At 48.4% G+C, this 17246-nt stretch overlaps 1 protein-coding gene across 6 annotated transcripts in view; it reads left to right on the top strand.

Moving 5' to 3' along the window:
* The window catches only part of LOC142560842 (ATP-dependent RNA helicase DDX4-like), a 109037-nt gene that overhangs the window by 33992 nt on the left and 57799 nt on the right, over positions 1–17246 (top strand). For 5 of the 6 annotated variants that reach the window (XM_075673223.1, XM_075673225.1, XM_075673222.1 and 2 more), the window contains 3 exons: positions 8402–8673; positions 12748–12831; positions 13724–13807. In XM_075673223.1, coding sequence (XP_075529338.1) covers positions 8402–8673; positions 12748–12831; positions 13724–13807 — 440 coding nt within the window. The remainder of the gene's footprint in view (positions 1–8401; positions 8674–12747; positions 12832–13723; positions 13808–17246) is intronic. The other variant, XM_075673224.1, reaches the window with a different exon arrangement.

Here is a 17246-nt window from a genome sequence, read left to right as displayed (position 1 = left end):
GCGTCGAAGTTAGCGTCATAGAATGAAGTACCAGCTTATGGGCGTCTTGCGCTCGAGTTTGAGGTATAGTAGCGGCGCCTGGTGGCGGTGCGGGAAACGACATCTGGGTCGTGCCAGGTTGGGTCGTTTTGAGCCCTGGCTGTAGCGAAGCACGTTTCTAGGCCAAGTTTTGCGTCGATTCTCACATGCCCTGTTGCGAGTGCGAAAAGGCTCGTCGCTTCTCATAGACCACGCTGCGAGCTCGCCGCAGCCTATAGTTTAACGAAAACGGACTCTCCGTGTGCCGTGGGACGTAATGTGGGACGTAATTCGTTTCTCCTTCCGCTAGCCACCATACTCCCGCTTTCGCTCTGCTGTCGGCTCTGTCTTGGCTCTGTTTCTGGCCGCGCGTTGGCGTTTTGCGCAGAAAAGCCGTAGCGCCGTCTGTGGACGCCGTTCTACTCACCGATGGTGCAACGTCACTATGAGACCATGATGTCAGTACTCCTCGATCGGAGGGCGGGCGATTTGAACTGCGCTAGAGGTACGCGGACGCTTCAGAACGCATTTTCTCTTAAAATAAGTCTCTCCTTGGCACGAAACAAGCGTTTCGAGGTTTCTGTGATGGTATTTCAACAGTCCACGTTGACTTAATAGTAACCTTTAGTGTCCCTTTAATGGAAAAGCAAACGCTCGCAGGTTTCTACTCTGTTGAAAGGCATTGGCATTGGTTTGACGCGTTCCACTTGACTGCCGGCTACGTGCTACTTCTATGCTTCCCCAGTCATGAGGGCTCCAGGCCCACTAATTGTTCGGCACTAGTTCACAGCAGCGTTCAAGAGGGCTGCCATCTTTTACGCCGAAGAAACAAATCATTGCGCAGCGGGCTGCAATTTCGATGTTTCTGAACGGGTGGTGCAAGAGAGGCGACTGCAAGCAAAGCGAAATTTTCACCTGCGACGGCAAGTGAGAAATTTTTCACGTGCCGAAGTATGGACGCTTTCCGGAGCTGTGGACTAAGCTTGCGGCATACGTCGCTGAAATGCGTGATCGGTCACTGCCAGTGAAGTGCGACATGGTCATGAAACAAGCCCGGACCTTCACCTTAATTTTAAGGCCCTGCTCCGCCGTGAGTACGAGTGGCTGGCGGCAGAAGACCGCGGAATTACGCCAACCGGACCTGTCAAAAGAGCCTCCCTGACGGCTGCGTGTGGTAAGGTGCATTCGGCGTGGGCTGCTGTTCCTCAAGATGCCCTGGTGTGGCCGTTTGCCAAATGTGAAATTTCGCTGGACCACGACACGCTGTGGGACCGCAGCAACAATGATGATGGCAGCACTAGTGAAGACGAGTAGTCCAGTGACCGTGTCAGCTACTAATAACTTTTCGTTGTCGAATGCGCCCTTGGGTATGCTTTTTTTTTTTTTTCCTGCCACGTGATATGGGGGGTCGACTTACATTCGAGTCTACTTACAATCGTGTAAATACGGTATGGCTCCGCAACAGCCATGGCATAAGCATGCAATGTGTAGCTGCACTTATAGCGCGCTCAGTGCAGAATCTGTGAACCGTAGTTGCAGAAGACAACTGTGGAATACGATGGGCAGACAGCAAAAAATGAATAGCACTCATTAACCAACAGGTACACAATGTACTTCTACGGTTTAATCAGGTAATAAACACATTAAAGGGTAAGAGTCAGCGATTAATCTCAACTACGTTGGATAAAACACTGGCTTAAGGGGGGACATGTTGGGAATAAATTGGTGAAATTTGGCAAGCAGGTGTGATTCGTTATGGTGATATCATAACTGAAATATGTTTTGTGCTATTATAGTTCTTCAGTTACAATTAACAGCCGCTAATGGTCATCCCCAAATTACACATAAGTTCGCCGAGATTTTCACATCCGCATGTTCACAAAGGCCCAATCTGTGCAATAAAGCTATTAGTTTATTTTTTAAATGCCAAAATGAGCATAAAATATTTTTTCAGCTTTCCTATACATATTGTCTTACTAATGACTTGTGCAAAAAACCCATTATAAATTTTTTATGAGGGGCTGTTAAAAGATGAGATTTGTTGCACTTATCAATGATTCAGGATCTAAGTGCAAGAGGCTGAATGATTTTATCTTCATTCGTTGTAAAATGGCACTGGGATGACTGAAAGCTGAGAAAACGGAACTCAGTTTCATTTGTTGTAAATATTTATTTTGAGCACCTAAAATGCACCGTCGCTCGCGGTAGCGCAGGCAGGGTGTCTACCAACCGGGAATTCTCAGGGATTTTGAGTAATCTGGAAAAACTCAGGGAAAACTCATGGAATTTGTGCCTCTATCAGGGAAAACTAGTGGTAATTTTGTTGAAAGGGTCGAAAGTCGCGGCAATGCTGGCACTTAGAGTAATAGATAGGAATCTTAATAAATAGTCTTTGACGCCCAGTCGTCGGCTGGAGGAGTTCGCAGTGTACAGTTAACGACAGACTTTCCGGATGCCCGATAATTTGGACGGCTTCGCGGCACCACCACGTACCCCATCTAGTCAATTTATCGGAACATCTGAAATTTCGGACTCAAGAACCTTTCGCCGTCCGATTTTCCGGACTTTTTGCCGTGACCGCAGGTCCGAAACAGCATTAATCAAAGCCAACACCGCTGCCGTACTGATTACCTCGCCGCCTCTAACTGGCGCTCTTGCACGCAGTTCCGATAACAGCTGTAGCCAGCACTGCGGCAACGCTAGGCCTAGCTGCTTCGACGTTAGCTATTAAGCTTCTTGCCCTTGGGTGCCGTGTTTTTCATTAAAAGAATTCGCTGCTGTCAGCAATGGCACAGACTGCGCCTCTGTGGTCCTCGCAATTGGCTTCGAAGCTCGGAAAGCACGATGCGTTAGATAACGCCGGTTTCCGATAGTCAGCTTCATCTCAATACAGGAATGTTACATGGTGAAGCATACGCAAAAGTATTGCGGCGAAGCATTACAAGCGTCGGAAGGGTATTGTCGTGGGGCACAATATCTACAGTCGCCGACCGATTTTCCGGACTCCAAAAATTTGGACATGCCCGCTTATTTGGTCTGCCTCGCGGCACCCCCATTCTCCCCATAGACCATAATGTATAACAACTGCCGAAAGTTCGGACACCTTGCAACCTCTCGTCTGATTTTTCGGACACTCCTTGAGCCAACTCGATCGAGGGCATCATGCACCGACTCTGACCGGCGCATAGTTCGACTTGCTGAACGCCATTTTTGTTTTGAACGGAGCCTCCTTGCTGCCCCATGAAGTGGCGCTACTGGAAATCCCCGCTCATCATCGTTTCTGCCTGGTTTGATAGAGTGGCCGTATAGCAGTTCCGGTTTCAGCTTAGTAAGCCATGGCAAGACAATCCAGCAGCTGATTTGTTTGTTTCGTCCATGACGCTGCGAGCAGGCCACGTTTTTCGTTTGTGTGACTGGTGTCGGCACGGTGGTGCTTGCTTTGTGTGCTGTGTCGAGGTTCCGGTGATCCAACGCGGCGTACAGAAACATCGCATCAAGTGTCTAATGGTGCCGACAGTGCCCGCGCGGACTGTGCTGGGGAATGCCGGCAAGCTGGTGCCGGGAGGCGCAAGATTTGTCGCCTTCCGATGTGCACCCTACTGATGAGGAAAATGTTCTGCTGAGACCTGTGCAGTGGTTGCATTGCGATTCCGGACACCGTCCCATTTGACAGTTTCACAGGTGCTGACACTGCTGTACTGACATGCGCAGAACTCGACGACGGCGAGATCATTCGTCAGGTTTCTGCTGCACTGCTGGACGATGACTCCGAGTCGGAAGATGACGCACCGTGTGCTACGCTGCCGTCGCATGCGGAGCGTGCACAAGCAGTGACTGCTTTCAGCCGCCTATAGTGACTGTACGACCCTCTCGGAGATTCAGGCTTATCTGATTGCGCGTAAACGGAACAGCGTGCAACGGCGCACTCACGATTCCTTCAAGCCTAATGCCGAGCCCGAATAAGTGCGTAGAAATAAAAGATTTAATTTTTTTTTCTTAATCTGCTTTTTCGGACACCTGTTTATTCGGACATTTCCGCAGCCCCCGTGAGGTCCGAATAAACGGTCGGCGACTGTATTCCTTAATTATACACGCGTGTATCTGGGATATCTCCTGTTACAGTACGAGCACCAATATGCCTAATATGTGTACTGACAGGCCTTCAGAGCGTCTTCGAATGTGCCTGTGGCGGTTTCAGCCCTTACGGCCAAGATATAGTCCGGCGTTCTCGGCGCGCCAGGCCGCGGCAGGCGAAGTCGGATACGCTGCGCTAGCGACGCCAGGGGTGCAAGAAATTTGCTTCCTCTAGAGTTCGGCGTGCGCGCGCAGCTCAAGGCTGGCGCCATCTGTGCGTCCGGGAGCGCAACTTCACCGCCGCGACGAACAGCTGTTTACATGGCGCATGCGCGTCTTGCATATACCCTCGCCGTTCGGGTAGCGCGCGCGCTTCTCGTTCCGCGCGCTGTTTGTGCGCTAAAATGAAAACTTTTGCGGGATGGCGTTAACTTGTCCTGACAGCCAGAAAAAAACAACATAAGGTTTTACGTGCGAAAACCACTTTCTTTCTGACCTGGGGTTCTTTAACGTGTACCTAAATCTAAGCACACGGGTGTTTTTCGCATTTCGCCCCCATCGAAATGCGGCCGCCGTGCCTGACAGCCAGAACATCGCACTCATATTGCTAGTATTTCGGCTACGTCAAAAACGGAAGCGGACCATGCATGTACATGCGAAAGCTATTCGACAAGCGCCCTCAACTCGGCGACTACCACCAGCTAGTACAGGAGCTGCGAAATGCAGCTTACCTGTGGCGAGACCACACTGCTTTCGTATAGCTTCCCACGCGTTGTTCTTGCGCTCTGTGTCGCGGTAGCCCATGCGTTTCACATCGTATACACATGGAAGGTTGCAAATCGCTTCAAGCAGGCGTCCTCACTAGCGCTGTCATCCCGCACGGATGTTGAAAAAACCACAGCCGCACTGTCAGTACGCGCACCGCAGGCCGCCATTCTGCCTTCTGCTCGCTGCCGCTGCAGCGCGCAGTGCATTCTGGTCTAGCGGCAGCCGCGTGAAATAGAACACGCTCTATGTCCGCGCCGACGGCGTTGTGCTCGCCAAGCGCGCCTGGGCACGCCGGCTACGCCGTGACGCCGGACTGTAGAGTGCGCGCTTTTCACCGACGTCGCTTAACCGCGCCGCGCGTGGCCGCGCGCGCGCGTTACGCCGGACTATATCTTGCGCTTTAAGGGCAGTAAATGACATGCATTTATTTTTTCAAACTGGCCGATTTTTCGGGCATTTTCGCGGCCCCTAGGGAGTAGGAAAAATCGGACGTGGACTGTGCAACTGACCAAGAAGGTGCTTCAAATGGTTCATGGGGCGAACAAGAGGCGGAAGGAGGACAAGAACAGAAAGAACCTACGCATTGAGGAATGAACGGGAAAGGAAGCATGCTACCGCCATTTTGAAGGCGCTTGAGCTCAAAAAAATGTGGCTGATGCCGGGATGCAGGTGTCCATTATCCCAACCAAAATAAACTCTTTAAAGCAGTGAAACACAACACTGAGGCATCGTGCGCGGGCTAAGAGTATGCCAGGGCAGCTGAGGTTGACTTACGAGCTCTTGAGAGAGAATCTCAATTGTGACAAAGTTCGGGCCTCATACCACTGAGCTTGCTATCAGTTGATAGAAATAGCTCATATTAGAAAATATTTGCTTCTGTATGCATCTCATTTTTATTCGTATTTGAGAATGTCCGACTCAATTTGCAATTTTTTTGAAGACAATTTATTTGCTGTGCATATTACTAACTCCTCCTTTCTATTCTCTTTTTGAATAACATAGACTACTCCTTAGTATTCAAACTGGGTTAAGTTGTTTTTTTATTTGTTTCATATGCTTACTAGAGAATGACAGCATTGGGCGATGTGGTTTCAGCCCATCTTGACATAAAACGTAGTTCTGCGTCACTCAGGGAATTTTGCAAAGGCACTCGGGGAAAACCTGGAAAACTCGGGGAATTTGGAAATGCCAACTTGGTAGACACCCTGGCAGGTGTTCTGTGGTCACGTCGTCAGCAGCACACGTGGGCACGCTTCCCAGTCACCGACGTGTGTGGGTCGTGCCTCGTCAACAAGCTTGGCAGCATCCGCTTCTACGAGTAGTTTTCTCCCTCTTTTCTACGCCTTTCGTAGTCTTCCGTACACGTGGGCTGTTCGGAATTTCATTCCTTTGGGGCTTATCGCAGAAAACATGCGTAAGCTTCCACAATCGTCAATCACTTTGATAGGAACGTGCAGCTCGCTGATGTGCAAATGCGCGCGGGGAGATTCGTCAGCAGTTCAAATCTACAACAGCCAATAGGAGCGCGCCCTCTGCCCCATCTGACTGCTACGCCCAATTGCAATGCCGCGTTTGCCTTTTTTTAGGTTGCGTTTGCTGGTTTATTTGTGGTGGAGAAATGCGTCGCTCCGGCTATGTTTAGCTCCGATCTCTTCTCTTTACGATGATACCAAGATGGCGGTGCTGCATCAATGGATAGTCGGGCGATCTGCAGTGCGATGGGGCCTTCCGAAACAGCACTCCATGAAAGTGCTGTTTTCTCTATTTGTACTGCATATTTTGTTATATTTCACTACGAGGTAAATGTCTGTGGATAGCGAAAAATAAAATCAGAAAATCGAAAATTTTGACAATTTGACCACTTCAATTGCAGTGTCCCCCCAAGCAGGTATGGTTTAACGGGAATTTACTGTACTTTAGAATGAGGGTCTAGTAACATGGCTAAGCTTGCTACTTGGTCAAATTTGTAAGTCAACGACTGAATTTTTGGACATGCCTGATATTTCGGACATCTTCGCGGCACTGCCATGAGCCCCATAGAATCAATGTATAAGGACATCTGAAGTTTCGGACGCTCGAACCCCCCGCCGTCCAATTTTCCTGACTTTTTGACGCGACGGAAGGCCCTTTGGCTCCTCGCACAGCGCCCTTGCGAAGGAAATCGACTTGCAGCTGAAGCATATCACCGCTTTGAAGCACAACTAGCTGAATTTAGCCGCCACACACCGATTTGGTCTGGCCACGCTGGCTATGTTCATCGCCGCAAATGGCCGCACTTCCGCTTCCGGTGGAGTTTCCGGAGCGGTGCTATTTCGTTTGTTTGCGCAGGCCACGTTTTGGCTAGCGTGGTGTGTGGTTGGGCTGTTGTGTCAGGTGTGCTCTGCGACGCTAGGCCTAGGTGCTTCGACGCTCGTCAGCGAACTCCACTGTTCGCAACTTGAAGATTTCGCTTGCCTTCGATGGCCCCCACTCCGTCGTCCTTACCGATGGCATTGAAGCGCAGAAAGCAGTACCGTACCCACAGAAATAACTTTTGAACAGTTCGTTGATGCTGACAACGAGCTCAACTTCTGCGCAGAACTGACTGACGAGGGAATAGTCCGTCAGGTTGTGGGGGATGCAGAAGACTCCGATGTTGAAAATGAGGAGCCAATGCCCTCGCCGCCTACAAGCGCCGAGTTGACGCGAGCACTGTTGACTTTTTCATCAGTGTACAGTGCTGACATGACCCTTGCTCAGATCGAGGCGAATATGATCGCATGCAACCGGAACGCCGTCCAAACAACAAGCGAGTTCTTCAAGCCAGTGCAGCAATGACACCGGCTGCCCGAAGATGCACATGTACATAATAAACCCGCAGTCGGCTGCATACAGAGCTTTTGAACACCTCTTTTTATAGTACCTTCATTGATGCTTTGGCAGGGTTTCGGAAGATTGGTACTTCGCCCTTTACCTCTAGATCCGATAAAAAAAGAAAAAAGGTGCGGTTTTTTGCATGCATAAATTTTTTCGGACTGCCTGAATTTTTCGAAGTTTTTATGTTCCCTAGAGGGTCCGAAAAATCGGTCGTTGACTACTTCACTGCAATACTGTATGCTTCACTGCAAACCACTGATTTAGTGCTACAAAGCTGACACATGGAATCGACAGCAATTTTGGGGGTTTGGATATCGTGAATAGTCTTTCGAACCGAAACTGCCCTGTTATGTCATATATTGACCTGTTGTCTGCAGTTCGCTGTGTAGATCTGCATTGTTAGCTTGTTGCAAGAACACAATGCCAGATTAGTTTCGAGCATGCATTACTCATCGGTTGCTGTTTATAGGAGTAGCTGTATTTTCTAACGCCTTTCATTTTCTAGTATTTTTGATCATATTCATTAGTTTGCACAAAGCTAGACCCCATTATCACTGATTGGTCCAGTGGTATAATTAAGAAAATGAAATAGAAGGACAACTTTGAAAATACGGCTACAACTTGAATGCTGGAAAGAATTCCCAATGTGACGGGATCCACACAGGCATGCTACTCTTCTTTGCAGCTGGGGTACAGGAGGAGGCCACACCAACAGTGCGCCGGCCGAGGCTGGCTGGGGTGCCACAAACGGGGCTGTCGACTCCGGCTGGAACAACAATGGCTCCGGTGACAACAACAATGGCAGCACGGCGGCTGCAGATGACCCCTGGCAGGAAGACACAAGCAGCGGATGGAAAGAGGAGCCCAGTTCGAGCTATGGCGGCTCCAGCAGCTTCGGCGGTGGAGGCAGCTACGGAGGTGGCGGCGGCCGCTCTGGCGGTGGTGGCGGAAGCAGAGGTCGGTGTCTCTTGTGGGCCTCGAGATGGAAGGCGGTCAATTCGAGGGAACCCTGTGTTTGAGTCAACTTTACTGATGTGTAGTAGTGCGCCTCTTCCGATTACCAGTCCCGGACTGCTTGGGACTGCTGTCCCGCATTGTTTTCTTGGGAAGAGGTTTGTAAGTGCCGCCCGCCAGTCCAAAAGCTGCCATAATCGCATTAGTTTTTCATGAACCAGAGATCACTGTCTGCGGACTCTCTGAACTGTCTGCAGATATTTCCTCTTTTCAAGCAGCTAGCAGATGACGGCTGCGTTTTAAAAAGATGTGCACGGCATTCGACGCCATGTCATGAAAGGTGCCATGTGCTTCTGCCTAATTTGCACGTTCCAGATGGCAAATACTGTGTACTTTGCTGTCGCTTCCGTCAATTGGTGCTTTGTGTTCCATTATGCTCGATTTTCATGAGCGATCTAATTGCTGCAGCTTTAGTCTTCATAAGCACAGTGATCAGGCACAGATGCTTGCTTTTCTTGATGTGTTTTGCAAAATCTGTCGTGCTCATTGCCATATGTGTAGCAAACAGCTAGATTTCACTTTTCAGGTCAGTGAAACAGGTATGCGACGAAGCATATGTTGCATGGGGCTATTTCGTGCTTGTAGCTGGGGTGGTATACAGTCGAATCGCGTTAATTCGAACCCGTGCAAATAGAACTGACACCGTGGTCCTGTGAAGGTTACGTGTATTCCAATGGGTGAAAGTGCCCTGTAATTGGAATGCGCAAGCATTTGCAACAGTTAGTTTGAACATACCGCGCTCAGCAGTGCTTCAAATCTCACGTCAGCGCCTTCAACCAGCATTGCTCTGACCCACTCATAGTAGAAAGGCTTAGGAGAAACCCCTCAATGCCACACGCAGAAAAAAGAAAGTGGCGGAAATTTTACTCTTAAATAGTAGGGTCGCCGCTTCTGTGTTGCTCAGTAATGCCCCAGTCACACTACAGTCGAACCAGACTATATCGAACCCGTTTACATAGAATTATTCTATATATTGAACAATTTCTCATCACGATATAGTTACAATGAGTATATATAGTATCAATTACGCTTACATTGAACAAAAATAGCAGCGACTCCCGATATATCGAACATCAAGCAGCGGAAAAGTGCCCCCAAAAGTTGGCTTTCCCTCACGATAGCGGGGAAACCCGCTGGCGCGGCTCCATCCAACCGCTCTCCCTACCGTGACTGCGCTGCCTCGGGCTGGTCGGGCGAGCTGTCGCCACCCCCTGCAAAAAATGATCCTGCCCCGCCCGCTGTGCTTGCTCAGACAGCCAATCAGAGGCTCTTGTACTTTCGTTGTGCAAGATGGCGAAAGAACGAGTTGTCTCGCTGATTTTCTGGTTCATTGTGTTTGCGCCTTGTGGACCTTCTGCAGTGTTGCCGTGATGAAGCGGCAGAATTCGCCTTTCGTTGTGAAGTTCGAAATCGTAAATCGGGTCGAGTGCGGTGAGAAGTCGGATGTCCCCGCAGCGTGCAAGATTCAGAGGAGCACTCGGCTCGATTGGGGCTAAAGCGGCAAAACTCGCGACCTGGTGCCCGTGGCGCCCAATGCGTATGCACAGCTGTGCACAAGTGGTTCTTCATACGTGCCGGTTTCTGCGTGCTCAGTGATGACTGTAAATTCTGATGAATGCGACGAAGCCGTTGCCAGTGTTGCCTAAGCTTGGAGTGAGCTGTCAGAATTTCGGGAAGCTGTTGACAAATCAACGGTGGACGAGTTTGCGAGTGCAAATAATGGGGTCGCGACCAGGGGAGAGCCCAAAAACGACTACATTGCAGACATTGTACCGAGCACAAATGAAAGCGGGCACAATGAGGAAAGCAACAACGGTCCTTTGCCCACATCCTCTGAAGTGATTGGTGCGCTTGCACTAGTCCAGTGCTTTTATGCGAATGGGGAAAGTTGCGGCCTCAGCTGCTCCGACTCCTTATACAATATGGAAAAGTGCGTGTGTCGCAGGCAGCAAAATTGCCCAAGCAGAAGAAAATGCAGGACTATTTCATGCGAAACTACGCTAATTCCATGAATAAAGTGATTTCATGAATGGTATGCGCTTTTATGACATCGAATTATTTAGCAGGCTTATATCGAATTATGCTCTATATCGAACTGATGGGCGTTTTTTTTGTGAGTTCGATATAACCAGGTTTGACTTACGCGACAATGTGCACCACAAGCACCGTGGGATTTTTCGTGGCTCACTGAGGTGGCAAGCCAGGCATTTGACCCTGTGCCAGTCATTGGTTGCACTTGTTGTCAAGCAGTAAGCTCGGAATTAGGGGTGGTGCTGTAAGTGCACGCTCGCCGTCCCCAAACCCGTGCCGTTTGCTACCGAGACTGGCTTCCCCGCAGAGTTCAGACGTTTATTGGCCAATGTGCTTTACAGGCAAAATTTCGTCAGCATGAAGTTATCGCAAAATTAGGCACAAAATCGCCCCAATATTCAACTTGAAAACAAATGCTAAGAACTATGTTTTCCTCTCGCACTGCCAGCAGCATATTCGAATATCTATTTTTCAAATCGAATACGAATGATAAAAATACAACAATCGATATTTGAACTTCTTGAATATTTGCACACCCCCCTGCGTGTTAGCAATTATGGATCGGCATGCCACGCAGACATTCCGCTCCTCGTTGGCACATGCTGGAATGGCACACAGTATATGTGGCCACTGCGAGGTCGCCTCTGCTTTGTTTTGCGTTATTTCTTTAATCGGTGCTCACCTGTTATGGGTAAACCACAATCGCCACTGCTGTCGCCTGTTGCCAGGTGCAACTGCTCCACACTTCCATTGTAAACAAAAAGGACAGCGAGCCATGCAAGTGCACCGTGGCGGTAGTTTAGGCAATTCAAGAGTATTAAGAATGCAGTTGAGCAGTTTTTAGACACTGCCAGTGTTAACAAAAGCTGATACGCAAACTGCCGTTATAGAACATTTTGTTCCTGTGGGATTGCTGTCAAATTTTGGTGCCGTGAGATATGGAATGCATAGACTCTTACGGGCATTAGTTAGGGTTCAGTAAATATTTCACTCCAGCAAGAATTTCGTTATCACGGGTTTCGACTGCACTTTCACATAGGGCATATTTTCATCCTAAGACTGGACCAAATAGTACAATATTCGATTAAGGTTTTTAATATTCGCACGCCATTAGTCTTACCGAACTGCCAGTACTGATCAATCAGTCTGAAGCGTAGATGATCCCATAAGAAACTTGAGAGAGAGAGAGGCAAGAACTAAGCGGTGACAAAGTTGGCGCTCATTTCTATTTCTGGGGCGCATCTCTGCCATGGCTGCACATGACTAAGTGCGGCTGAGCGTATGCGCAGCCGCACTTAGTCAGGCGCATTTAATGTGCGCAGCGCTATCAGTTGCGTGGTTGGAGTGAACTCCGAAGCGTGGCTGCCTTTGCTTAGTTTGCACCACCCCGATTCTGCAGCCCCTTTCCGTGTGAGCAAATCGATCGGCGGCTGTACTTATTTCCGTAAAAGGTCAACATTTAATGCAACGAAATTTCATTATAACGAAGCAAATTGCAAATTTTGTTGTCTTCGTTTATGAAGGTTTAACTGTGTTTTGTGCATTTATACAGAAATCAGTTTCAGGCCTTTATACAGCTACATTACATACACTTATTGCTATTCAGCAATCCATTCATTGCTCAATTGGTACTATACAGCCCTTGCATCATTACACACTGTGAATCATCTTTCTAGTGGAATCTCAATAAACAGAACTGCCTCTGAAATGGTGCACCAATCGTCACAATTGGTAGGTTTTGTATTCATGCAAATGTACTGTCTTGTCTCTCAGTAAGTGGAATTTCTGATAAATGGAACCAATTCCCCTGGTACATTGAGGTTCTGTTTATAGAGTCGACTGTGTTTAAAACCATAAAGATTTCCAGTGCTGCGACGGCCAGGGAAGTTGTTCGTGACTCTAGCAGTGGGAACAGTGCTACAACGGGGCCCTTCACTGTGTGCTCTTGGGCAGAAATGCCTGACAAGGTGCGTGTGTGTACCACAGTGCACTCTGGCTGGGACAACCGGGCAGGTGGAGGCGGCGGCGGCGGAGGACGTCGTTCGGATGGGCGTCGTACAGGTGGCAGAGGTGTGAAGTGGTAAACGCCGCCTGGGCTTTACATCGAAACCCTCTTGCTGTGGTTGCTTGCTTTGCGGGGGCTGGTCTGCTCTGTCGTAGCCTAGGCTGCTCGATTTTTGTGAGTGGTCCCCTGTGTTGCGAGGCTGTAGGGGTTGCCTGCCTGCCTGCCTGCCTGTCTGTCTTGCACGGCACCGCTTGGCGCACACCTGCTAGGTCTGTCGGGTTCGCCCGATCACCAAACCAGGGTTCCTGTGCAAACAGAAAATGATGGGACCGTTCTTGCTGGTGTTAGTAGTGTCCTTTTGTTACTTTTCACTGGATGTTTAGCTTGCGATGAGTCACCTAGCCTGCTTTCGTATTTTTTTTTTACTCAATCCCTGCCTTGTTGCTGTGCTTGCAATGAGTACCTGCATTTGCGTGCATTCTGCCACAGCAAAAGCAAAAAGCGGCCTGTCTTGTGCTGTCATCTCGTCTGATCGGGTTGCATCAGTGCCTAGGATTATTGGCTGTGTTTTAGTATCGGAGGTACGGAAAGTTTAGCTAGTTCGCGAGTGTTAGTAATGGAAGCAGTCTAACGCGGTCATTGTTGACCAGTTTTTATTGGAACTTGCTGCAATTGAAATAACAGAAATGGTGCAGACCCTGCATTCACAATTTTTGAAGCACTGCTATGGACACTGCAGACATAACAAGGGCAGGGTTCTGTAGGTGAGGCTTGTGGGTGCTGTGCATGAATTATGAAGCTCGTTGAATGTGCAGACTGATATTCTTTGTGCCTTCAAGTTCTCAGCAGTAGAGTTGACAAGTAAGCATTCTGGCACTGGTGCAGTTGAGATTAGATGCAGAGAGGGCAGCAGGACAGGGTCTGGGTGGTGTCTTACCGACTAATCTCTTGTTGCAGCCTGCTTCAAATGCAACCAAGAAGGGCATATGGGTAGAGATTGCCCTAATGCAGACTCTGGAGGTGGAGGAGGCCGCGGACGAGGTGAGTGGCTGGTTTCTCAACCTGTGTTGCACTGGATGTGCGTTGTCGTGTGCAGGATAGGAATGTTTGATGTTTGAATCAAATGAAGTGTACCTTTGAAAGCTTAAGGGCCCGTTTGCAGCTTTTTAGTGCAAACCCTGTTTTGTACGAACGTTGGTTTAACAAATATGGAATACCCTGCAGTTTTGCTATGCATTCTATGCAAAAGTCTTTCAGTTGCAGTAGCCGACCGATTTTCCAGATTTCTTTGGGGGGGGGGGGGGGTTGCTGAAAAATAGTCTGAAACATTGAGCAGTCCAAACGACACGTTAACCCAGAAAAATTAAATTTTATTAGGCTTTTATTAGACGAGGCACTCCTAAAAAAAAAATTCTTAAATATTTGTACTGGAGACTTGAAAATCCACCCACTTATAGATCATTACAAGCAGATTTCAAATACATCATTAGTTTCTGTGTAGCTGCTGTAGTACTAGTTATGTCCTACACATGAGCAAAATAGCGATATTGCGGGAACTTCATCATGAATAATTTTTGTAAAAGGCTGTGCGCTGTATCTTATTTAGCTTTTTGTAGGCCGCTAAGTGCCGATATCTATTCAAACAGCATCTACAATTACTGCAACACCAACTATTCTTTCCCACGATCACATGAAAATAACCTAGTACATTTATCAGTCTTATACTAACAAAATTTGGCATACAAACTCTTAAAAATTTAAACAAAAACTCTTAAAACAGTTCTGATGCCTACTTGAATAAATACAGTATACAAAGCGCGTATGTTACGTTGCTATCCAATTTTGACTAATATATACAGGCTGACATCTTTTTTCATATTTCAGGGAATCTAGAACAAATACTTGAAATGCTCTAATCTTTTGCATAGTTTCAGTAATTGTACGTGCTGTTACTTCTTGCCCTTTAAGAGTTTCAGTGCAAATGAAAATTATGTATATACAGTGAAACCTCGTTAAACCGTAGTCGGCCGGAGCTCGCAAAAAGTACGTACTAAACGGTAATACTGTTTAACCGAAATAGCATGAGATCGCCCACTTACCTGTAGAAAACGGAACTCAGAAAGAGTGCGATGAAAGGGGAAAAAACATGCAGTATTTATTCACTTCGCGCGACATAAGTGTTATTTTCGTTTGATGCCGCGGCGGCCTAGCACGACGACAGCAGCCTCAAACTTACTCGAGCTGCGTGCCAGCTTCTCAGCCAGCCCCCCTCCTCTCGGCAAACACTCGCACGGCAGATTCCTCGTTGGCGTTACGTATTCTCCGTGCACGCGCGCACTAGTGCTGCATAAGTTCCGGGGCGCATTTTTCATTGCCGGGTGCCGGAGTTCGGAAAACTTTTCGTTTGGAATAGTTACGTTATCGCACCCCTGTTCTCGTTGCGACGATTGCATTCACGAGGCTGACATAACGCGCAACTTCTGCCACTGTCGGGCCTGAATCGCCCGTGCTGTCGCTTTCCGTGTCGTCCTCATCACTGTCGCTAGTCGAGACTTGGGCAACATCAGAGGCAACGATGGCGAAAAGTCGAACCTCGTAGCCGACATCTCTTCGCGGTCGCAGCAGCGCTGCCGAGCAACTTCGCATTCCAAATGCCACACACTGTAGTCAACAGCAGATCCATGTCGCGGGCCAGCGCCGACTTCATGTCACGTTCGATAGCACGGACAATGTCTAATTTTTCTTCTATGCTGAGCACCCGGCGTCTTTTTTATCCGAGCTTCGGCATGACGCGAGTCCTCGCTTGCATGACGCCAGAACGCTCTCTCGCTCTCTGGCACGGCGTCGAAATGATGTTGATGTTGATGCGGCTTCACTTGCAAACGCACAGGGCGCTTGGAGGCCGTTGTACCGATCTCTGAGGCTTGTTGTTCTGCCGGACCGCCCGGTGGAGACGACGCACCGCCGTGTTTGCGCGACGAAAAGTGGAAACTCTACGTTTTAACCGATGCGTACGCAATAAGCTGGTACGGTTTATGCGGATACTAAATACATTATGTTCAATGGCCGCTGAGTCGGGGAATTGACTTTACTACTTTTAAACCGAAACTACTGTTTAAGCGGGTACGGTTTAACGAGGTTTTACTGTACAGTGAAACCTCGTTAAACTGTAGTTGGTCAAAGCTCTCGAGTACATACTAAACAGTAGTACTGCTTAACCGAAATAGCATAAGATCGACGACTTACCTGCCAAAAACAGAACTCCGAGAGAGTGCGATGAAAGGGGGAAAAACATGCAGTATTTATTCACTTCGCGCGACAAGTGTTATTTTCGTATGGTGCTGCGGCTGTCTAGCAGCGACGACAGCGACCTCAAGCTTACTGAAGCTGCGAGGCAGCTTTTCAGGCAGCCCCCTCTGCTTAATAGCAGATTCCTCGTTGGCATTATGTATTGTCTGTGCACGCATGCGGTAGCGCTGCAGAAGTGGCAGGGCGCCTTTTTCATTGCGAGGTGCTCTTCTCGTCGCGACGGTTGCATTCATGAGGCTGACGTAGTGCGCAGCTTCTGTCACTGTTTGGCCTGAGTCGCCCGTGCTGTCGCTTGTTGTCGTCGTGATCACTGTCGCTAGCCGACATTTCGGCAACAAGAGGCAACAATGGCGAAAAGTTGAACCTCGTGGCCGACATCTCTTCGCGGTTGCAGCAGCGCTGCCGAGCAACTTCGCATTCCAAATGCCACACACCGTAGTCAACAGCAGATCCCTGTCGCGTGCCAGCGCCAACAGGGATTGTACGATGCCACAACGCACAGGGCACTTGGAGGCTGTTTCGATCTCTGAGGCTTGTTCTGCCGGGGCGATCCGATGGAGACTACGCACAGCTGTGCTTGCACGACTAAAAGTGGAAACACTACGTGTTAACCGATGCGTACGCAATAAGCTGGTACGGTTTAGGCGGATACAAAATGCATTATGTTCAATGGCCTCTGAGTCGGGGATTTGACTTTACTACTTTTAAAACGAAACTAGTGTTTGAGTGGGTACGGTTTAACAAGGTTTTACTGTGTATATATGTATATAAACGTCGGCCTAGATTTGAATAAATACAGTATACAAAGTGCGTATGTTACATTGCTATCCGATTTTGACTATATATATACAGGCTGACATTTTTTTTCCTCAAATAATCGTTTACTCTAGGGTCGGCTTAGATTTGAGGATGTAAAAGAAACGCACCAGTTTGTAATTTAAAATGATAAATATAAAGCCTGTATTCAGGGTGTCTACCAACCGGGAAGAGAGAGAGAGAGAAACAACTTTATTTGCCACTGCAGGGTAGGAAGTTAAGGCAGGTAGGCCTAGTGTGGCTACCAACCGGGAAAACCGGGAATTATCAGGGATTCAGAATAGTCTTGGAAAACTCAGGGAATTTGTGCTTCAATCAGGCAAAGTTAGCTGTCATTTTATTGAAAGGGAATGAA

This window comes from Dermacentor variabilis, chromosome 10 (genome assembly GCF_050947875.1).
Source record: "Dermacentor variabilis isolate Ectoservices chromosome 10, ASM5094787v1, whole genome shotgun sequence".
NCBI classification, from domain to species: domain Eukaryota; kingdom Metazoa; phylum Arthropoda; class Arachnida; order Ixodida; family Ixodidae; genus Dermacentor; species Dermacentor variabilis.
The sequence above is the reverse complement of the archived record's forward strand: the minus strand, read 5'-3'. Positions and strand labels throughout refer to the sequence as shown.